Source organism: Lates calcarifer, linkage group LG7_1, assembly GCF_001640805.2.
Source record: "Lates calcarifer isolate ASB-BC8 linkage group LG7_1, TLL_Latcal_v3, whole genome shotgun sequence".
Taxonomy (NCBI): domain Eukaryota; kingdom Metazoa; phylum Chordata; class Actinopteri; family Centropomidae; genus Lates; species Lates calcarifer.
This window is the reverse complement of record NC_066839.1, coordinates 11851013-11874738: the sequence shown is the minus strand read 5'-3', so window position 1 is coordinate 11874738 and position 23726 is coordinate 11851013. Positions and strand designations below refer to the sequence as shown.

At 41.8% G+C, this 23726-nt stretch overlaps 1 protein-coding gene across 3 annotated transcripts in view; it reads right to left on the bottom strand.

Annotated features, from left to right (window-relative positions):
* The window catches only part of LOC108895619 (disheveled-associated activator of morphogenesis 1), a 46644-nt gene that overhangs the window by 14440 nt on the left and 8478 nt on the right, over positions 1-23726 (bottom strand). For 2 of the 3 annotated variants that reach the window (XM_018694502.2, XM_018694505.2), the window contains exons 2-4: positions 7539-7829; positions 4968-5057; positions 248-319 (exon numbers count right to left, since the gene is read on the bottom strand). In XM_018694502.2, coding sequence (XP_018550018.1) covers positions 248-319; positions 4968-5057; positions 7539-7724 — 348 coding nt within the window. In that variant the 5' untranslated portion in view covers positions 7725-7829. Of the gene's footprint in view, positions 1-247; positions 320-4967; positions 5058-7538; positions 7830-18467; positions 18918-23726 lie in introns of those variants that run through there. The other variant, XM_018694504.2, reaches the window with a different exon arrangement.

The window sequence follows — 23726 nt, the reverse complement described above, 5'->3', positions numbered from 1 at the left end:
GTTTTATATCATTTGCTGACATTGTTTTGCTGTGTTCCTACTAGAAATCCCAAAAGTATGGTATTTGTTGGCTCATTACTAGTTTCTTGCAGTTGAAAGTTGTCGAGTCAAGTTAAAAAGCTCAGATTTGTCTTTGCTTTACAATCTCGCAGGAGGAGCAACAAAGGACAGATCCTTCTTCCACGACCATTTCATAACAATTTTTATATCCGGAAAAGAATAAATAAAATTCATGGTTATTACTTACAGCTGCCATTGAATTGAGCTGATCAATGTAGTACTCTGGCCAACTAGTTGCACTTTTGTTTTCTTCTTGTTCCTGCAAATCAGAGAATAACAAAGAATGAAAGGTGATACAGGTATGCATTGTTTTTTAAGCAATGCCACACAATGATAAGGGAAGAAAGACCATAAGAGAGGTTGATGAGAAAAAGTTGTGTTGGCTTATGAATAGAAACTGTGGATGACTTCCTTGGAATTTTAAAATGTTACATAAGAACGTGATCTTCAGAGGAAATATTTCAGAAAGGCACATGAGAGGACGAGTTGTTATTTGCTTTGTGTCACGTTTGACGGCATCAAAGTGGAACTACAGAACCAGATGGAGAACTTCATACCATCAGTTTTTCAGACACATGGGCTTTGAAGGACGTTGAAACACACAAACACCAACAAACACACATGGAACAGAAGGTCCGGGGCATAAATAGCCAAAAGCTGGAGAAAAAAAATTGAGCAAGAACTCAAAAAGTAGGGCGACACAGATACCCTGCCCATTTTATCCTCCAGCGCTTCATTCAGCTTTCAAGATGCGGTGAGAAGTGCCAAAAAGAGAGCACAGCTGCTTGGTAAAATCTTGAGATTAGCAAATGAATGTTAAAACTGCAGATTAAGGACATGACCTGACTTATGCTGAGATTAATCTCCTGACAGGCACGTTTTATTACAAGTGAAAAAATAAACTGCAAGAAATTTCTTAGACGATTTAATTTTCAAACTCAAGGGGAACACTGAGGAGAAAACGACTTGACCCTGAGCTTGGCTTGTACATAAAAGGCCCCCAGGCTTTCATTTTAACTCTTGCTCCATTAAGCACAAGCGAGCTGTGACCATCAGAAACTAATTGGGCGTCGGTTAATAAAGCGGCCTGCAGAGACTTGGCCGCTCTTGCAGAAAACGCGGGGCCTCGGGCCAGGTCTGCCGGGGATCGTGCAGCGACAGGAAGGGCCTGATCCCGCTGTTCCAACTCCCAGGTCGGTGCCAGCTTGACCGGGGCGGGCGCTGGAAGAAGTTCAGTCCATTAGTGGAGCGGAGCAGACGCAGAAGTGGGACCGCTTCCTTTTACATCTTAAAGAGTTCATCTTTCAACTCGGAAGTCAGCGGTCTTCAAACACTGACAGTTTATTTAGAGGTCATGATGAGAGAGAAAAGCAGGGAGTGTATTTCAGGGAATTTATTTTTTCCACATTTGAGAAAGTAGAGATCAAAGACGCATTAGGAAACAGGAATCAATCTCAGTTATTTAGGGGTAATAGGACAGTGTGCTTGAAAGAAGGAGGAAAGTTACAGCACTGTACTCTCACAAGTCAAACTTTTGATGAAATTTGAAACTTCACTGCATAATCTCTGCTAACAACCAGATCAGTAAATCTGCTTCTTGGCAGATGGTGCAGCCTTGAAGAGAGCTGACAAGAAGCAGGAAAGAAGACTGATTCCCTGCAGCATGATTTCATCAGCTCAGGTGCCCGGCCAAACCAAACAGCTAAAGCTCTGACTGACTCTAGGCCCAGCCCGAACTTCTGAGGGACCTGACTGCCAAGAAACGACTGGTGAGAAAAAAAGAAAAAAGAACACGTTCATCACTCGAGAGTTTGGAGCGCCCTGATAATGACCCCACCTTCCTCCTTATCATCCCCACTGACTCCCATACAAAGGCTGCACCTGTGGAAGTGAAGCCTTCCTGTTTGCCTTGGACAACCGGCCGCTTCCTTTGCCTCTTTTTCTCCACACACACACGCACACACACCCTTCCTCCCTGGACTCAGATGGTGAGTTTGTATCTGTCTGGGTCGGGGCCAGAGCCTGCTGCCGAGTCAGCAGTATTGATGCCTTTCTGTCTCTCCCCCCAACTTATGCAGGTCGATGCGGCACATAAAAGATTTGGTTCAACCACATCAACCCCCCACCCCCCCTTTGCACCAACAGCTGAAACATCCCTGCATGTTCTGTGGTAGCTGAACAGAGACAGAGCAACATTTTTGGGTTTATCATGAGACTACTTTGGCCCCGGGACAATGGGACCACTAATTGGGACACAGCAGAAACAGGAGCGTGCTCGTGCTGTTTCCATTTCCACTATCGTCTTTTCATCACTCACTGGTTTGCTGCTGGCTAGTGGAGGTTGTGTATAGCCAAAGTAAGCCATAAGTGTATCAGTGAAGGAAAAATCTGACAAATGTAATGGCTTGTGACATCAGGCACCTTATCATATTCATCAACTCACAAGTACTGAAAACTGACATAAAAATGAGCTGTCAGTATAAATACACATTATTGAGTAACACAATACTTTTAATACTTTGGGAAATACGCTTATTAGCTTTCTTGCCTCAAGTTATATGAGTCAGTTGATACCACTCTCAGGTCTGTGCTTTAAATATGAAACTACAGCTAGCAGCTGGTTAGCTTAGCTTAGCATAAAGCCTGGAAAGAGAGGGAAACAGCTCTGTCCAAAGGTAAGAAAATCCAGTTAATTAACACCTTATATCTCATTTGTTTAATCCTTTAAAAACAGTGGTATAAACATGTGAACACATTTACTGAGTATGTATGATTGTTTTTTGGAGCTAATGGCAGGCCTTTCCGCAGCTGTGTTTTAAGGGGATTTCTACTGTACACTGACATACCAACTATTCATCCATCAGGCTAAATTCCAATACTCTTCACGTTCCACTTTGTTACCGGATGTAGGAAAAGATTAATGAATCTGCATGCCCTGTCTGCATATTACTCAGGACAGGATATCCTACACAGTCATATCTACGGCCTTGAGAAATGCTCCAGCAAAAAATGTGAGGGTTGGGAAGCACGGCTCGAGTTGATCTAAACTAGAACAGGCGTCTGCATTTTCCTGCATGCAGAGGATGGGTTTATATATGGAGAGAGAAGGAACAGCTGATACTTCTTTTATCAGAGAGCGAAGACATAATGAAATATGACACTGTCACAGAGCGGTAGAGTATGTTATGGCTACATGAGTGCTTTGATGGAACAGGTCTATTTTCTAAAAGGAGAAACCGCATGATTAAAACATCTTCACTTCAGCAAGATAATCCAACGATGAGACAAAAACCTTATTGTCTGAGATAAAATACACTCTCTAGAGTCACAAGTAACAAGATACCACTTTTGAACTCTACAGTCCTGCAATATATTTCAGTTCTTTGTAATTCCTGACACTGCCTTCCCTGTTAGCGGATTATCTAATGGAACAGACTGGATTTAGCCTTCGTCTTACTCCCTCTACACGTCACTATTTTTATATCCACCTTGTGTAACATCTACTCAAGTTAAGTAAGTGAGTTATTCACGGTGGAGCTTTGATCAAGTAGTAAAGACTTTTATGTTGAGAAGGGGAGAGTGATTGTAACTGAAGAGATAAATAACAGACTGGGGAATAAAGCCACTAAAACTACACTTGGTATGTTTTCTGTTGTAGGGGTTTGTTGATATGTTTAGGCATTTCTGTTTATAATATGTTTGATAGTGACATACCTACCATTACATTATTGGTTGTTTCCAATGTTCAGTGAGCATGATCCCTGCTAATGTGTTACCTACGTGATAAAAGCTGGTCAACTGTATAAACACCAGCAACAGCCATAGAAACAAGTCTAGGACTTTACAGTTCCATTCCCCAGAAATCTGATATGTAGTACTATAGTACTTAAATATATTGAAGTGTTGTTAATAAACCAAAACAAGACTAAATCAATTCTATTGCTTTGCTGATGTTGTTTCTGACCTGCTGGGAGGGGTCTTAGAAGATTGGATATTTCTACAGGCAAAATGTTGCTGACACCAGTAAAACCAGATGAAAGACACATTGGAGAGGCCATCACATTAAAGGAATAGTTCAACACTGAAAAATGAGCACATTCACTTTCCTGCTGAGAGAAAATGTGTTTTCAAAAAATCCAGTTCAAATGAATCTGAACCAGCATGAAATTTGTTTGACCTAATTTGTGTACCGCGTCTGGACAACAAGGAAATTATACTAAGCTGATTTACTGCAGACAGTAGCTTCATATTTACTGTCCAGACATGAGAGAGGTATCAGTTGTCTCAATTAACTAAAGCAGATAAGCAATTTTTTTTAAATCTATAACTTAAAATATCAATTTTTTCATTATTTAAACGTGTTGTCTGTGGTCACAGTCATATTTAGACGTATACATATTGCTTTGGTTAGGAAATTAATTAGAGCAACATATGGGTCTATACTCACACCAAATTATTGCATAAAGGATAACTACTGCAGGTAAGTTTTCACTTTTAGGGTAAAGGTTTGACTTCAGTACATTTCAGAAAACAATGGATATGACTTGCTCTGAACAAAATGATTGACAATATTATATAACAGATTTTAGGGTGTGTTTTAATCTCATAAGTAGTTAATATACACTTGACCTCAAAGACAAAAATCATCTGCATCCCACAGACACACCCTGCAGACAGCACACTCAAGCTAGGGCCTGTCGTAACCAGAGGGACACAGTGATGCAAGGCTTTGTGGTGTGTGTTTTGGAAAACACACAGCTTCAGGTATCAACAAATCAATGAGGGAAATTACACAAACTTGGCAGCTGAGATATTTACAGACATTATTCAGGAAAAGCAGCCAAGTCGGCAGCAAGTTCGCGGAGGCTGATGTGGAGTGTGACATAATGCTCTGTGGGTCTTTTTACCTTCTTTTTGCTGCAGTAGATCTGCCATTTCTTCTCCGCAGGCAGGGCGAACATAGCTTCCCTGTGCTTCTCTGTGAGGTCGAGCTCATCCTGCACAGTGGGGGAAAAAAAGAGAAATGTTCGGGAAGAGGAAAAACAAATGTTATGTCTTCACAATCGTTTGCTGATGGCTGGATGGACGAGATAATGTTCACTGCTTAAAAACAGAGCGTCACTCTCATAACATAACTTCACAAGGCACAGACAAGCTGCACAAACTATCAAACCATCATGCTGCAAATTTAAAAATATCTACATAAATCAATTTTGTTTTTCTCCCCCCAAAAAACAGAAAAGCAAGTGCCAGGAGTAGTTGCATCAGAGCTCTGTTTTCAGTTCTAGATCGGTTTGCGCTGAATCTCTTCATGATCAGTGGGATATCACCGGCTCTCATCGTAAATTCAATATAACTCTGAATCAAATCAGATGTCTTGCAGGCTCTAGACGTGCGAGTAATGAGGGGAAAGATAAGGCGTGGTCTCCCTGCTCGACATGTGGTAACAAACATCTGGAAACAACATGCGTCACAATGTGTAACAGATATTTCGCTGAGGCACACAAAGGGTGCTGCTGGGAGGTGTTTTAACTAAATGCCAGATAGGAGTGAAACAACAAAGTTTTAATGAGTCTTCACTCATTAAGAGCTTGAAGCTGAAACTTAAGTTGGATATCAGATACTTAGCTGAAAACACTCAACTTCATGTGTTCTTGGAGAAAATTTGCGACAGTAGACGTGATGCAGTTCAGTGATTTGATGGCACAAACAAAGAATTAACGGCAGATTTAGTCCACATTAGTCCGGTCTTAAAGACAACTATGGCTAAATGAGCTTCATGTGAAAGATGGTGAAAGTCATGAGAAGGCTTTCAAGCAATTTATCTCTTATAGAGACAATAGAGTGGTGCAAACACTGTGTCTAAACACTGATTTATTCTTTCTTAGTAACTATTTATGCAATAAATGGAGATTAAGTTCACATGTTAATGTCGCTAAATGTTTTATGGTAACTGCTCTTCTTGGGGACAGGGATGCAGGGATGCTCTTTGCTAAAGCCATCAACCCTGGTGAATCAATATATGCAACGATCAAATGTACTAAAATGGTCGTGTGGGCTATTGATTGATCTTGTGCATTAGGTCAAGATACTTACTACGTAAGCACTGATCAGCGAAATGGAAACTGATTCAGCTGTATGCTTTACTGATTCTTTAGATCGTAAGGAGAAGCTGAGTGAGAGCAACTCTGCCACTCTGAATTCAGGATGGGAAAATGCTTAACTTTGACTTACAGGTTTTACAAGTAGAGCTTGGGGGCAAAGGTTGGGTTTAACTGATCGTAACAGAGCAGATGGACGCAACTTATTCCACAACGCAAGTCTTTTTTTTTCTCCAGCTAACTCATTGCAATTTTACAATGGCTCATTCTGGGTGAAAAGAAAAAGCACGTGGCTGTTTTCTTTTGGTAAACAGAGCAACTGAAAGCCTCCTTGTCGTCACACTCAACTTACTCAATTATATTCTCATAAAGGGTGGCAGACAAAAACAAGCAATTAGCAGATGGAGGAGGCAAAGACATTAAGAGTCCGTGAATGAGGTCTATTGATGTGCAAAAATGTCATGCTTAGATTACTGTGGCAACCATGGGAGAGGGAAATGGGGCCAGAAGAGAGAGGAGAGCAGGACAAATTAGAAGTGACAATGAGACAGAGAAAGAAGAGCAGGCTGCCCCCGCTACTCACAACACAATGTAAAGTGGGAGGAAGTGACAGTTGATTTGCAAATGTCTTAGACTGTAACAGTGTAAACAATCAAGTATGATTATTCTTGAGATTAACACAATGTTTTTTAAAAATGCATAAACACAAATATTTGAATCCTTCTTTCCTCCTTCAATTAGTTTTTAGATTTTATATCCTGTGTCAAAGTTTAAGACTGTTCAGAGGATGCTAATCTGATTACATTATTTTCTAACTACAAGTTTAACATATTATTTTGAAGTGTTGAAGTTGGAGGGCTGATATAAGACAAAAACTGGTACAACAGGGGATTATTAAAGGATAAGACTTGTGTTATTCTGTATTTTGCAATGCCATAAAAAGACCATTTTCATATTTTAAAAAGCCTACATGATTTCCTGAAACAGCTGGGCACTGTAGTTTTTGGCAAATGTTACCCAAACAGGAGTAAATGGTGCATTTGTCAGGGACTATTTTCAGCCATGGATTAATACACATTTGGTGCACTAGTGAGTATTTGGCAGCAGGATAGTGTATGCGGGGTTCACTCAAAATAAACTATGGTGGCCATGTTGGTCATAACGAAGGAGCATGTCAGCCAGTGCAACAGTGTGAATTTATTTATGTTCTGAATAGTTTTCTGAACAATGATGGAGCTCTGTGCCACAGAGGAATAATCTCTACTCTTGTTAGTGCGATCGATTAATTGTTTGTTTTGGTCTTTACACAAAATGACCAAACTTATTCTTAGGAGATTTACTGAAACATGAATTAGATGCTTCTTTTGTTGGTCTTACCACCAGCTCAGAGAACATGCCGTCCAGCTCATCATATCCTGGCATTGGCAGAGCTGGCTCCATGGCCTGCAGGGCAAAGTCCTCCCGCAGCCTGTAGGTGATCTCCGGGTGATCGCTGCTGTTAAAACAGCAGAAGATGAAGGAGAGGCCGCCACGCCCACCACCGCCGCGCTTCCGGGGAGCCATGGCTGTCCAATGGGTCCAGCTGGTCAGGTAGGGAGGGGTGGGAGGCTCCCTCAGGGCCTCTTTACAGCCTCCTCCACCTCAGAGCGTGGCCTCCGTCAGAGAGTACTGTGGAAACAGTGGAGGGACAAGATGAGTTTGCAACACAAACCCCAACAAAGTCTCACACAGCGGAGGGAAATCTTCACCACTTAAGTTTGCGATTTTAAACTGGCATTCACAAAAATCAATTACAGAAGCAGAGTTTTCCCAGGGACAGATAAACAATAGAGGATAATAAGGTCCATAAATACTAAGACATATCCTCCCTAATGGTACTAAACACAAAGGCTAATACTTTCTGTTCTTGATGAAATCTGAAGCCCCACAGCAACACTCAAGGGGCAAACTGGCTCAGGCCATGTTGTCATTAACAGAATTGTTAACTTTTTTTTTTTTTAAGTTAAGGCTTTTTCGCCTTCATTGGATAGGACAGTGGAGATGAGACAGGAAACTGGGAGAGAGAGTGGGGGAATGACACGCAGTAAAGATCCGCCAGGAGTCGATCCGGGGACCAGCTGCTCAGGGCACTTAAGCCCATGTGGTACGCGCCCCAACCATTCGGCTATGGGACCTACTACTGTACTTTTTAGCAGCTGGATGACGCAAAACCTGTCAAGGCTATGAGGTTTGCACACTTAGAACCTGAACCTCTGCCCCTGGTAATGGTTAATAACACAGAGCAACTACAATGAAACAACAATGCACTGTATCAGCACTGAGTGATTTAATTACATTTCATTTACACAATAGTGTCCCGTGAGAGAGTGTGATGTTTGAAATGGAGACCATAATTTGCCAGGATTAGAGTATTCAGACCTTTTCATCTCCCCTTCCTTCCTATTCAGCATCAGCTTTCCTCTAAAGACCTAATGAGTAATGATTAGAGGGGTGTGTTTACAATGACTGTGGTGAGAGGTGTGTGGGGTCTTTTGTTGATTTGGAGACCGGCTGGGTCATCTTGGGTAGAAACAGGCTTTCTTATAAACCCAGAGACAAGTTGTTACATGGTACATGGTGATATTTACAACACTAGGAGTCTATGTCAAAACTCCAACATGTACCTCAATCATCCTGATAAGCATCATCACCGGACTTTTCCTTCCTGGCTATCTGACTTAAGAGACACAATTACACATTTGGTCTGTTCCCTAGCAGCTGTAACTTTACTAGCTGCGTAGGAAATGTGTGCAATCCTGCTGGGCTCTTCCCTCGCCTGCCCTGCCTCAATATCATGGATAAAAATACATTGAGATCAGTGGTCATAAATAAACAGCATTGCTGAGGAGGGTTGAGTACATTACAGGAAGTCTTCCTCTGCCAGGTGAAGATCCAATGAGCCTGACAACATTGCCATTTATGTTTCCCAGTGCTGAAGGGTGTTTTTTGGGGTTGTTTTTAGCCAAACTATGGGTGGGGCTCTAGGGATGGAAATGTCAGCGTGTTGCTCGTCCCACATCTTTGGCCCAGACCAAATCTAGATGGATTGGCATAAATTTTTTGTGCAGGCATTCGTGGTCCCCAAAGGATGAATTCTATCGACTCTGGCTGCAGGCATAAGTTGACATTGGCTTTGGGTGAAATGCCTCGACAGTTATTATTTGGATGGTCATGAAATTTGGTGGCCACTGTCATGTTCTCCTTCTGATAACTTTTCAATAAGATTTTCAATTTGTTTGGTTGTTTTTGACAAATATATAGTTACATGCTAAACTAGGATGGGGAACACAGTCAACACTATACCTGCAAAACATCAGCATGTTAGCATTGTCAGTGTGTTGCCATGCTAGCTTTAGCATTTAGCTCAGAGCACTGCTGTGCCAAAGTGCAGCCTCACAGGACATGGCAGTATAACTTTTCACCCTTGTTCAATGTTAATCATCTCTTCAGAAGATATTTTGACCTGGTATCAAATGAAACTGCATGGAGCATTTGGTCCTCTGGTTACAGCTATTTAAACATTGACAGCTTAGTTTGTTGCTAAAGCTAAGAAATGGAAGACAAGGTAAGATTCTGAGGTAAGACAATCTCACAACAGAAAGCAAAAACAGGTCTGGTTTCTAACAAGTTACTAATTCATACACACATACTGTGTGAGAGAGGAGACAGCTGCAGTCTGCATTTTCCAACATGCTGGACTGACTCCAAGCAAGAATAATGGACAAGATAATGCACAAGACTTCTCTGCTGTGTGGCAAGTAAAGATGTGGTGTCCAGATATCCACGAGGACACTGTCGTCAGCATGTCGCAAAAACAGTTCTACAGTCTCCCTCCCCGCTGTGACCAGTGGTGTGATGCCAAGTATCATAAACCACAGAGGCTGTGCTGACCTGCAAGAATTTTTGGACGTCTGTTCATGGTGACCGACAGCCCGCTGAACATAACCACGTTCACTTGACCTTTCCCAGTGATTTCCTATAAGTCAGAGGCTTCGCCCAGACAGAGTGCATCGCACACAGCAAGATGCATTTCTAAATTCAACCTGGTCCGGTCACTTTCCTCATCCTCACTATGCTCAGTGGGCTGAGGCAACAGACGACAGCTAAAGTTATCTTTTCCAAAAGGGAAAGTGAGGACATTTGCTATGGCAACTTTGTCTAAATAGAATCAACTCATAAAAAGTCAATCTTGTGGTCTGATGCCATCACTGCCCTATTTTAGCCACTTTTTTGGTTCATCTGTGTTTCCAGCAACTGCACTTTTCAAATTTGGGACAGTCTCTAAAGTTGCTGACAACTTTTTCAAACCAACAGAAAATCTAGAAATATTCATTCAAATTATTATAATTTTTCACCCTAAAAAGTTCTTTAATCATTATTTTGCAGATGCCGACACTAACAAAAACAAAAGTGGCAAATCCCCCTAAAGGAACATAGAACAAAACACAAGATACCACTTAACAATTTAACACTTCGTTCCAATGTAAACTGTGATAATGATTTGTTGCAATCACTATTTCATCTGACACATTAGACATAAGAGCAAGTTACAACATCTGTCTCTTTGTGGCTAACAAACTAGTAATAATTGGGGAAACTGTCAAACAAAACGAACAAAGTCAAATTTATCTCATTAGTAGAATAATCACTCTTTTCAAAGTAAAGACAGCAAATGTACAAATATATACAACGTCCAGTGAATGAAAAGCTGATAGTGTACTACACAGACAAGGGGCCCGAGGCCAAATGGCCAAAGGTGGGATAAAGTACACAGCAGCTCTCTCTACGAACACACACACTGTATTTATTTTGACACATCCTTGACATTTCCAAATAGACTACCAGAGGCTTCAGCAGCAGCCGCTTGGCTTCACATTCACCATCTATTCTAGTATGAAGGGAAGAAGTAATTCAAAGCCCTCTATGACCATATTAGTCCACAAAACTGCCCATCTTTTCCATTAGCTAAAGCAAGCTGTAAACTTTGAATAAACCCCTGAGCCAGAGTTGGACAGTGCTGGTCCCCATCCAGCAACAGCAACCTGTGGATGTGCCACAGCTCGGCCATGTGGGGGAGGGTACAAACCACAGGGGCAAAGAGGACAGGGAGGGTTTAAGGTTTGAACGTGCAGCCTGTGTCCACGTGAAGACTTTGCATTAGCGCTGTAACCGTTAACCCGTGAGACCTGAGCGCTCCAACAATAACCCCCGTAGGTTGTCTGTCAGACGGTCAAGGTTGCCCAACATAACAGGGGCCTGTTGAGACAAGAGGACATTCCTCTCATAGCCAGGTGAGCCTTGTGACCATGCAACACCCATACAACAACACCTTCCACTGTCACCTGCTCGGACTGGGAGAGAAAACAGACTACCTCAAAGTGCAGTTCACACAAGTACAACTTAACCTGTCAAACTGACCCTTATCTGTCTAAGCAGTAAAAGTTTGCAGAATTAATGGTTATTTCCAGGAATGATCTTTGTAATAAGCATGTTTGAAATGTTAACAATCTGCAAGAGGATGTTATGCATGTAACAGCTGCACTTTCCATATAATCAAGAAGAGTGCTGTTTATACGACATAAATCGACTCTTGGACCACAGCTAGAGAAACACCATAACTTTTGTAGGCTGCTGCTTACAGTATGAGGCAGATTCTTTTGTACTTCTTCATTCATACACATCCAATAATTAAACCCCGCCCACCCCATATCCACGCAAACACTTCTCTCTTTGTCTGGAGAAGATTTCTATCCTTGGATAGCCTTGTTGTTTTCTTGACCATGTGGTTTGGCGGGTGACCTGGCGTGAGTCCAGACTGTAAAAAGAATCCCAGTGTTTGTAAAGTGAGTGTGAGCCCGTGCATGGTGCCTGCGCTGAGCCCTCCCCATTTTAAAAAAAACGTGCACAACTGTCAGATCTGCTGGAGAGGAAAGGCAGAAGTTGAGAGGAGCATCTTTAAGCTAAACACAGAGAGACGCTCACGTTACAAAACACGTGCAAAGAGGAATGAAGAACAGAGAGCAAGAATTCAAAGATGACCTGACACATTTGCCAAGGTGTCTTTTCCTTTTCTCTTATCAGTTTTACTCAACCTTTTTGCCTCTTCACACTTATTTCAAGAGTTTAATTATTTGCTGAAAGGTATTTCAGCAGTGAACTGTGTATTTATGATCTTTAACTTCCAAATAACTGACCAATGAAGTCGCCTTTTTCAGAATTCAGAAATATCCAGGTAATAAATACCTGCAAAAGTGTGAAATCAAACTACTTATTTAAACCAAAAAGCAGCAAAAACCAGATCCACACAAATACATATTATCTAATTACATAATCGGTCATAAAATGATTGCTCTCATAAATAGGTAGCTTTGTATTTGAATTTATGAATACTAACAAGTCAACTTCAGTCTGATGCTAATAACTCGACATGTGCCTGACTTGGAGCAGGAATTCAACCTTGGAGAGAGAACACAGTGGACAGTAGTGTATTGAAAACAGCTGTGTGAAATACCTTCTTCTGCACCAGCTGGCATCTCTCAGCAGTTTCTGGCTCTGAGATGTACTTTTAATTTTTGGAATCTAAAGCTACTAATGGCTGCCTATATCACTGGCCGTGCTCTAATGTTGGTTGGGATGAGATGCAGCTGAGCAGCTCTGAGACAGAGCAGAGCCAAAGGCAACCGGGGGAAACCTTGAATGAGAATGTGGGTATTAAGACACTGTTCTGCTTGACCTCTGACCTCTGACCTCTGAGTGGAAGGTGGAAAATGAAAAGGATATTTCTCTCAGAAAATTGAGTATTATGGTACCATTACTGTCATCTTCACAGCATATCATTTCTCTAACCCTGGACAATATGTTCTGACACATCAACAGCTAAACAAAACGGTTTTATGAGATATTTTAGGGTGAAGCTGTGATGAATCATTATAACCACTGCTAAATGACTGTTTGGGTATCCAGTGTATAGCTGCAGCTGTGTTATAGGCGGAGCGGAAAGGCATTTGGTGCTCAGAAGTTTAATCTTCTTTTCTGATTTAGGATTTGGGATGGATCAGACTTGCGATTTGACAATCATGTCATCACAGTGGTTTCAATGCAAAGCAATTCAAAGTTGTAGCAGCACAGCTTCATAGCACTCCTCTACACAGCATTACAGTGTTTCTCACAGTCTGAAAAAAGAGAAACTGAAAACCAATGAACACAAAAGCGTGCTTGTATTAAAAACACCACTGGAGACACAGGTCATGGTTTGAGGATTGCAGTGTGCTTCACTCAAGAGGCTTATGGACTCTTGGAAAACCCCCACGATTGTTGTGCACCACACTTGGTAATTTATTTTGGATCAATTTGGACAGCTGCAAACAAAAGGCTCAGGAGTCACACAGTGAAGGCTATTGGTAGTCCTTCCATCAAAGCACACAGCCTGAGCCTGGGCGGACCAGCTGAAAATCAATCAGCAGGCCAGTATTTGGACACTGGGTGCTTGCTGAACTTGTGAAACTCAAAACTGTTTTGACTTTTGAAGCGCAGCATTAGTTCACAACCACAAGATGTACAACAATTACAACGATCAAGAGTAATAAAACAAACTATATTTCTCAATGCAGCTGTAATTTCTTTCCAAATAAAGAAAAAACAAAATATCTACACTCATGCTTCTGGTCAAAGTGAACAATGACAACTGCATCTATCAATAACCCATGTTAACCCACAAACCTGGCAGCTATTTGGCATTGGTTATTTTCATTTTAAACATGGTGCTTCAAATTGTCTAATTTTCCATGGTTTAGCTATGGTGCAAATGGCACAGTGGTGTCTAATCGTCTTGCACAGCTGGAGAGCATGCATAGTGCTCGTTCTGCCAATTACTTAATGGCGCCCTAAGTACACAATGGGTAAACACACGCAGACTTGGACCCACATCAGAAAATAACTGGGCCATGATAGAAATGCTGACTGGCAGGTTAAAAGGAGATTAAAATCAATCACTTCTCAGCTGCGGCCAGTCAGACGACAGAGAGCCGTCAAAACTGTCCCGAGTGTGAAAACAGCAGTGCCACAGTAGTAGAGCTGGCTCTGATGTGGCTCTGATGTGTGCGTGCGCTCATGTGCATTTACATTACAGGATTATGTGTCAAGATATGACAAAGGCATTGCCTCTGGAGCATTAATGTCACATGGTTGAGGGAGTTGCGCTGAGAAGACTCTCAGATTACAGGATTAACATACAGAGACACAGAGAGCGAGCAGAGAAAGGGGATAACAGCACAGAAACAGACAAAGGAGGCATTTCTTCAACCAGCCGATACATTTTACACTTGTCTACATGGCTGAGGGTTAAAAAAGTTCAGAGCTTGTAGGACTCTGAAGGATTGACATCCTACAGTAACAAATCTGAACTGTGACTGTTATGCAAATTACAAATGCTTGGAACAACAGCACTGTTGCTCTGTCTCTACTACAGCTTTACTCAACCAATATTAAACAATGAAATAATAAATAATGTGCTAAAAAAAACTTAATTAACAATTTTAAGACTCGATTTTTCATTTAAAGTTAATAAACAAGCTACGAAGCAAAGGTTTATGGTTCCATCTTCTTGGATGCAAGGATTTGTTTTATGTGTCTGTTTTTGTATCATTTTATATTGAAAACCTTTGGGTTTTTCACATGTAGTCAGACAAAACAAAGACAAAACTGTTCATCCTTAGTTGCACCTCTTGTCTGTCTGCTGCTCATAGACATTCCTTTCTAATTTCCAGATCATTATGACAACCTCCTGCTGTGTCAAATGTTTCATACTGTGACAGTTTTCTATTTAAATGGCTGGAAAAATCCAAATTTCATTAGGCAAGTTCATAACTATAACACTCAATTAAACATTTAATGGTAAACAACAAGCTTTGATTCAACTGTGTACACAGTATCTGACACACAGGCACTGCAATATCTGTTGTAGCTAAAAACACGGGGCCTCTATTAACTATGTCACATAGATGTAATCTAATTGCTGTCCTTGTGGTCTTTACACGTTTCATCTGGAAACAGAGTCACGGTCACAGTCTGTGATGACTCAGATTAGTTCAAGAGTGGTCTCTGTATCTCTAGCCACACAGCTGTTCTTAAAGTTAGTCAAAAGCTGGTAATCTGGTCAAAAATTAACATCAAACACGAACAGGAGAAAGATAAAGGTGGTGACACAAGCTGACTAATTCACTGGGTTTGTTTCCCGTGCTACAGTGAATGTTCCATCAGTAGATCTTGTGATAATGTGAACTGTTGACATGTTTCGTCTGGGAGGCCACTGCATTATTTCACGAACAAAGGGGGTTGTGCAAATGCAGTGCAGATAGACAGATGTTTGTCAGTAAAATTGTTGTGCTGCTTGGGAAAGATTCAATCACTGGTGAATCTAATTTGTGGTACCTTCAAGCTTTTTACAAGTTTTTTCCCCCTTAGAGATACCACAATGATTTAAAAGCCTGGAAATTGTCAATTTAATGGCAGGCTCACCATGTGTTTGTGTTGACTTTAACACTCAAATGAACTGTGCACGTTTTGCACAGAACTAGGAACTCTACCTCCGATCCACGGAGATACTTTCTGAATACATCTGCATGGTCTCCCAAATAAATTCACAATCATCTAATTCCCTACAGCCACAGATTAGACTGAAAGCTAAGACAAATGTTATGTAAAAAACACTGAACTGTTCCACTGCTTTTCCCTTTAATTCTTACATAAATGAATAATAGCACGAAGCAAAAATTGTCCATTAAGGATTTGGGAGTGTGCGGCTGAAATGTAGGGAGGACAGAGATTAAAAAGCAGGTTAAAAGGCTGCTGCTCTTTCCACGGGCAAGGTTGTCAAACCTGTTCTGCAGACAGACTCTCCCACCCCCCACTATTTAACATGTTAGCATTCTTCCTCGGGTCAACCCTTCAAGTGGAGGTTAGACTCGGGGCAAAGAAGGAAACTACTCAAACATGCGACAATATCCTCGCCCAGGTTTCAGTTTATTCACTGGGTTCAGTTTGTTGGCTGTGTTCCAAAAAGACTGAAAAAAGAGCAGTCTGGTTTAAAAATAGCACATAAAACACGAGAAGACCTTAACATGCTGCTTCCTAATTGTGAAAAACCTGGACAAAAAAGGCAATGTTTAACACACAGCATAGATGTTGACATTTGAGACGACTGGCCTATTTCACAACAGGAGCTTAACTTTTATGATCTGTATTTCTCATGCAGGTTCGTGTTTGGGTTAGAGCATACGGGAACATATGATATGTATCCACTATGTTTTGGATGTTCTGCATGTGCAGCTGCTCACAAGTGTACTTTAATGTTAGCATCTAATGAACCAAAACATATCATTCAGGACTGGAATATCAAGGAACTTCAATGATAGAAAGAACTACTCCAGCAGTTATAGCTCAAGTAATTCACTGCAATTTGACTTTAAAAAGAAGCTTAAAGGATAAGCAGTTGAGCTAGGTAGCTAAAAATAATGAACAAATTGTTATAGACAGGTAAAACAGATTAGGTAAAAGTAATGGATAAATGGTTTAAAACGTCCACTTCTGCAGATCACAGTGGTTATAAAATGGTTGCAAACCAAATCGACTTAAATATTGAGAGTTCAAATATTTAAGAAATATTGATATATCCTCTTAAATATAATCAATAACATCCAGTAAAAAATCAGTTTAATTGAATACATTTTAAACATGATGGGTGGTATTGTTGAGGGAGCACTTCAGCTCATCTGATGGGGCTGCATGGACTCGACTGACAGGTTGGGAGCCACTAAACCAGAGAATTGATAAGTTCTTGACTGTCAGCAGAAAAGGAAGAGAATCAGTACCATCGACAAATTAGTGAGATCTAGGTTATGTCTGGACTTTCATCAAAAGATATAAACTGTGGACTTTGAACAACTGAAAACATCATAACGCACCAAGAACCGTCTTTGCAATCTCCCTCTGTGCCGCAGAAGGAACAGGTAAACATCATTATGTGCACCACAGCTGAGCACAGTCCAATAATAGTCACAGATGTATTTCTGAGCAGTAAAACAGACACAACCTCTCAGGTCGTCAATAATGGGGTGTGGAGGGCGCTGTAATCTCTTCCAGGATACCCTGAGCTGCAGCCTGTCCTTTAAAAATCCCTACCTCTTCCTCAGTTGCTATGGTAACCAGAGTGGTGGGTGACCGGTGCAAGCCGGGTGGGTGGGTTGTTGGGTTTAATGTAAGCCCCTTTCCACCGCACATTACCCTCCTTTTTAATCTGCTCTGGATGTTTATAGGGGAGAAAATAGGATTGTCTCTCTAATTCAGTGAGACAAAAACAAATAACAAAACCATTAAGGATTACAGGGTAAAATCTAGCTCGCCATCATTCAGAGCCACCATGAAATCCTGTAGAATTACAAGGAGGAACTGCCCGTCCTTCCGTAACGGTAACACCAGCCTGTATGGTATTTATGTGTGATGTAGAGTATGCTTAGTCTCCTGGGAGAGGCCGTGGAAGTGAGAGTGGAACCTGAGAAGGATGGGCAGCGACAGGAAATGAGCGACGAGAATGAGCAGACCCTTCTGTGCTCAAGGTGACTTTCCTTTTCATTGACCTGATTATCTGCACTCCGCCCCCCCATCATGGAAAAAGTATGCCATCCTCTCTCTCTCTCTCTCTCTGACACTCACTTGACACTGATAACGGGCTGCGTTCGCCAAACCACAGAGAGAAGCTGGTGGGAGGTAGCAGCCTGTAACCTCTGTGTGTGTGTGTGTGTGTGTGTGTGTGTGTGTGTGAACACATATTTCTACCACCACCTCACCCTATCTCCAGACCAGCCTTGTCATTATGGGGCATTCCCCGCATACGGAGGACAACTCTCTCACCGCGAAATCAGCCCCCCACCCTGTCATCCTCCCCTCCCCCGCGGTTACTACGGCAACACCGTTTTCCACACCAACACCTCCTAATTAGACAGACATGACACAATCACATACGTCTTGCTGAGAGGAATCCAGCCTGTATCCTGGGGAGTGATAAAGCGAACCAGCAGCCCCAGACTCCCCTCACACACACACATACACACAGGCTGATATGATAGCCTCGGACTATCTGCCGGCCACATACAGTCCACAAACACACACACACATGCATTCCAGTCAGCAGATAGCCGGCTCCTGCTCTCCTTTTCCTTGCACTCATTTGATTACAGGGTAGAACAGGAAGATTCATTGAGCTCGTCTTACCCTGTCCAGGAGTGAGCTCGCCTCTGTTGTGCTCTGAGCATTCCCTTTATATCCTCAACTCACTGCCAGCTTTCTGCACTGTCGACAGAAAAAAAGCGATGCTTCTACACAGCACGCAGCAGAGCATTTCCTGCGCAAGGTATGTAATCCACGCAGGTTCAAAGTCGTCAGCTCGAGGTTGGAGCAGCCTAATAAGCACCTTGAATCCAAGAGGCTCTCAACATCAGCCGAGAGGAAAATCCCAGTTAGACAGAGGCTGTTTTTGTCTGATGGCAGGGGTGGAGGGGGGCAAACAAGGGATAAACTCGCCATACAGCACGAGCCGCTGCCTGAAATCTTTGCGAGCAGCCAGCTGGCCGGCAAGGACTTCTCGTCGGTGTATCCACTCCCTTCCCTAACCTCCTTCTCTCTCTGCCTTTCTCTGCAGAATGCCGTGGGGGCAGAGGGGGACAGGCACAGATGTTACTGGCTCCAGGCCACACCCCTTTTCAACACTCCCAGTCCTAATAGGATGCAGCCGAGCCGTGGCCGCCGCCCAGCTCCCCCCTCCCCCCCTCCTGCACTGGCTCTCAACTTGTTTAGGGTTTGTTTGGAGAGGGCTTGTTTGGAGAGCTGCAGGAGAGAAATAAAACTAAGGTATAAAATGTGTGAGGGGCGGGAGGCAGCGAAAGTGTGACAGCGACACTGAAACACAAAAGAAGACACAAAAACTACATCCAGTCATATACCTTAAACTCCCCCTGTGTATAATAAGATACCTTCATCCCAAGCAACTTATAACACTGAACAGACATTATCCTTACAGTCTGGCAATGATGAAACTGCTGACTGATTCTAATCTAAACAGTCCCAGACACTCCCCCATGATTTACAGTGCAAGCATCACTCCTGCATCTCAGTTAATTACTGCCTCCCAACATCCAGAATCTATAAACATTCCTACATTGCAACAGAGTGACATTTTTTGGACTGAATAAACACCAAAGTCATGAAAATGTCTAAGGAATTTGGTTTTCTATGTAGGAAGCTCATCGAAATAGCATCTCACTTGGGAGAAATGTACACGGCATCGCAGTATTTTGGCCTTTTGCTGCAAGATTTCACATGCAAACCGAAAATGTAATAACGTAAGAACTATTTCAGTCAGGTCAGATCAGGTCTTCCTGTTACATGAGTTTTCAAAGGAACTTTAAACACACAAGAAGTCATAAAAGTGTTTTGTCTCAAGACAAAATCTAGTTATGATATTGTGATTAATTTTGACAGTAACAGACCTTTTGTTGTGAAGTCACAAATTGATGATTTCATCTCAGCATCTATGTGCATGGTTTTGAATTCAATATAAATTCTTAGAAGCATTAATAACCTAAGATGATTTCTACAACCATATACAACATTAATAGTGTACAGACACAAAACAAAGACAACAAAATGTTGTTATTGAAACACAGATTGTCGCCAACAATACTCAGGATGGAGCAGCCCATGGAAAAGTGTGGAAACACAAAGAAAGCAACAGCTGTAAAATCCAGCCCTGCAATACTATCTCTAAGAATAATGTGACAACATTGTTGAGACTATATGAGAGAGGTACTGATTCAACTATGAGGTAATTACTGAGGCCATACCATCCATACTAATTACTATTTTCACCATTCTTATTCATACCGGAGTTAAGGAAATCAGACATGTTCTCATTTGAGAAACAGAAGTCACCTACCTGATTCAGGCCCTACAGGTTTCCGTGCAGGTGTTGACAGTGAGGTGTCATCAGTCATTCATTTCTTCAGAGGTGAGTCAAGTGTTACCGATGGGTATTACAGTAACAAGACGTCATAGAGCTTTTGTTGTATATTTTGTTACTCAACGCAGCTTTGTCCAATCAGCGCAATAAGCAAATGTGGTGGAAACACAGCAGAGTATCACATGGCCTGTAACTGAGACTGTAACTGAAACTATGGATTTAGTCGATCCAAGACTAAGACACTGCTCTGACAAAAGGAAGTCACAAATCAAACCTAAAAGAGGAATTCTAACTTTTTCCTTAACAGCTGGAAGCAAGCACTCAGCTGTATTCAGCATTACAAATGTTGCCTCTCTTCATCCCCTTGAAATCAAGCCACATACACTGACCACTTTCCTTAACATGCTGTTTAGAAGTCAGTAGAGTCACTTCCATGATTTCTAGGTTACTCAAACTTCAAAGCCTCCCAACAGCCACCATCTGGAGATGCCAACGTGTAAAGTTGCCTGCAGCTTTAAGATTTCTGGACCAGTTCCAGGTCACACGTTATTGCTAGCTGATATAATACTTCATCCTGTGAAGCACTGCAACTTTCTTCTTACATTTTACATTTCCATATTAGATGCTGTAGTGTAGCTTGAGCCAAGAAACAGGGCTCATGTGAAACAGTTTATCTCTAACAGGACTGGTGTTAACGGACATCAGTGGCGAGCCACGCCGGTGCAGTCATGAATGGATAACAGTGGAAGCTGTACAGTCCTGGGTAGCTGCCTCTGAAAAGAATGTCATGCAGCTGGAATAACAGACAGGTCCTGTTCCCATGGAGGGCTTCTGTTCTGGTGGGATGGATCGTCAGTGTCGATAAAAGCCAGGACTGTTGTTTTGGTGACCTCAGGGGCACCAGGTACATTCAACAGAAAACACATGGGACACTGAGGACGGTGGCCTTTGTCATGGACTGTAGTATTATCCCGCATTTCTGTGTTGTATTAGAAGATTTAAAGTAAGATAAGTCCTTCTTTGGTCACAATGATCAAAGTCTTTCTTGAGGATAATACCACCACTACCGACTGCTTTGGATGAAGGACATCTGTACTGTATGACGTATTCTAACCTGGAAAATACAGGTCGCCAACTCTCGATCTTTAGAATATTTTTTCCAGTTGACACTCACTAATACGAGTATTGAGTTGCAGACTGTTAGGGATGTTTACAGCAATCAAACATGGACATAATACAATCAAATATGGACATAATACATGACAACCTCTTAATTCACAGCACTAGTTTGAGGATTTCCCATCTTAACATTTGAAGCTGCAACACATACTCAACTGCAGCTACTACTGACAGAAGCCTACAACTGTTTGTGTGAACCTTTTCTCTCCTAACTGAACGTTTCTGTTAATTATTAAGCATGTGAAGGCAGACAAAACTCAACTTTACTCTTTTCTATTTGATTTTCAACAAGCAATAATACACTTTTCTGCTGCTTTGGTATTGCCTTTTATGATTATGACCTAGAAAGCTGGCAAAAATAGAAACATTGCATTGGAGAGACCAGACAAACAACCACTAGGTTAAAAGTTGAAAGTTGCTGAAGCTTTGCAATGAATCAACAGTGAAACAAGGAGGCACAGAAATCTGATTGGCTGCAGATTATAGATGACCCCTGAAAAGTTCAGCAGCGATTACAAGCTTGTCGACCGAGTTTCTCTGGTTATATAGAAAATAAAAACACTTTGGTGAAATGTTAATCGTTCTGCTAACAGTGTGAAACATGCGGTCAGTCTGAAGCCACACACACAGTTAACTAGGGTAGAAACAGTGGCAGAGATATCTGTCCAGAAAGCCCTGAAGTGAAGCATCTCAGTTTGGTGAGTTTGTGAAAATGAACACAAAGTTCCTGCTGCACGCAATGCAATGATAAACATATTCTCAGCTGAATCATGACTGGCAGCCCCTAAATAAAAAAACAGCTTCTCCAACTGCGGCGAAGGAATGTGTGAAAGCAGAACGTTATATTATGGCTTGTATCATGTGGTGGAGGGCAACAGGGCTGCACCGTACATATGTTTCATTCAGGGTGGGGCTATACCCATAAATTCCACCCATGCAGCCCTTCCCTTGCAGGAGACCCTAATGATCACAAATTAAATGCCAGGATTAAAAAGGGTCCTACTGGTCTCTACCCACCCTCTGCTTGTAAACTTGTAATTACCCCCTGCAATAGAGACGTCCATCCCAAAGGGGTGCACAACTTTCTGCATCCACTAATCTCTAAAACGCAGCCAAGTAACATTGACCTAAAGGTAGGGATAGGCTCTTTCTATTTACATGTCACGGCACGAATATCTGCATGATGTTTTCTCTCATCTCACATGGTCACAAAGCTCCAGAGGCTCCCTATTTCCTGTGGTCCAATGAAAGGGCTAACATGATGAAGAACATGAGTTTTCCAGAGTTTAACATTTGTAGTGGCCTCCATGCACATATCAGCAAGTTTTTGTTGAATATTTGTTTATAACCAGATGTTATAAGTCTGATTATTGAGAGTGAACGTTCATTCATTCTTCATCCTAACAGACAAATCTAAACTCAAGGTCCACAAAGAGTTCAACCCATCTCACAGTTTTCCTCAGTGGATGAGTTTCACCAAATTTCTGAAAACATACTTAGCATTTTTAACTGTAAATGCCCCTCTAAAACAGCTAATAACCTCACATTTAGAGTGGATATTTAGCAATACAAATAATTCTCTGATCATTTATAACATGTATAACTGACATGCCAAGAAATTACTTAGCATTTTAATAAACTACACAGGTAGGTACTTTCTAAGCTGTAAATTTATCTGCTTCTTTGACCCTTGAATTATAAACTGACCACTGTATTCATAGGAAAACCTGAAGAATTAGGGCTATGAAGATGAAAGCTCTTCCTGGAAGAAGTGGAAGAAACTGCTGTAAAAATATTATTATGTGAGAGGCTGCAGCTGCCATGAACATGCTTGTAATGGATTGACAGAATTTGAGGGTTAAAAGGCTGTGGCTTAACTTGTTGATCCCTCCAGATGTAGGCCAAGCTCACCACGCTGAGAAATCAGTGGTTACGGTTTTGAGCAGGGAGACAAGAAAGAGGAGACAGTGTGATGCATCGTGCTGCAGTAGAGGTGGTTTATAAACAAACAAATCAAATAGAGTAACGTTAATCCAACATAATCCAATCAGTGTCCAGTCTGCTCTGAGAGTGAAGACAGCTTCAAAGCACTGGGTCCATATTAGCTAATGTCACACACGGATGCTCTGTGAATTAGTTCACCAGACTAAGTCCATGTGAAAAGGTTTGAGGTCTTGACCTCATCTTTGACCAGCCAGCACGGATGCGAGGCTAACTTACAAACAGCCGAATGCGTGACTGACACAGAGGCGAAGTCTAAGGTGAAACCAAGCCGGCGTGCAGTTCACGGCCATCTTGCATGGCTGGATTGCAGAGTTACAAGCTGCTTATCTCAG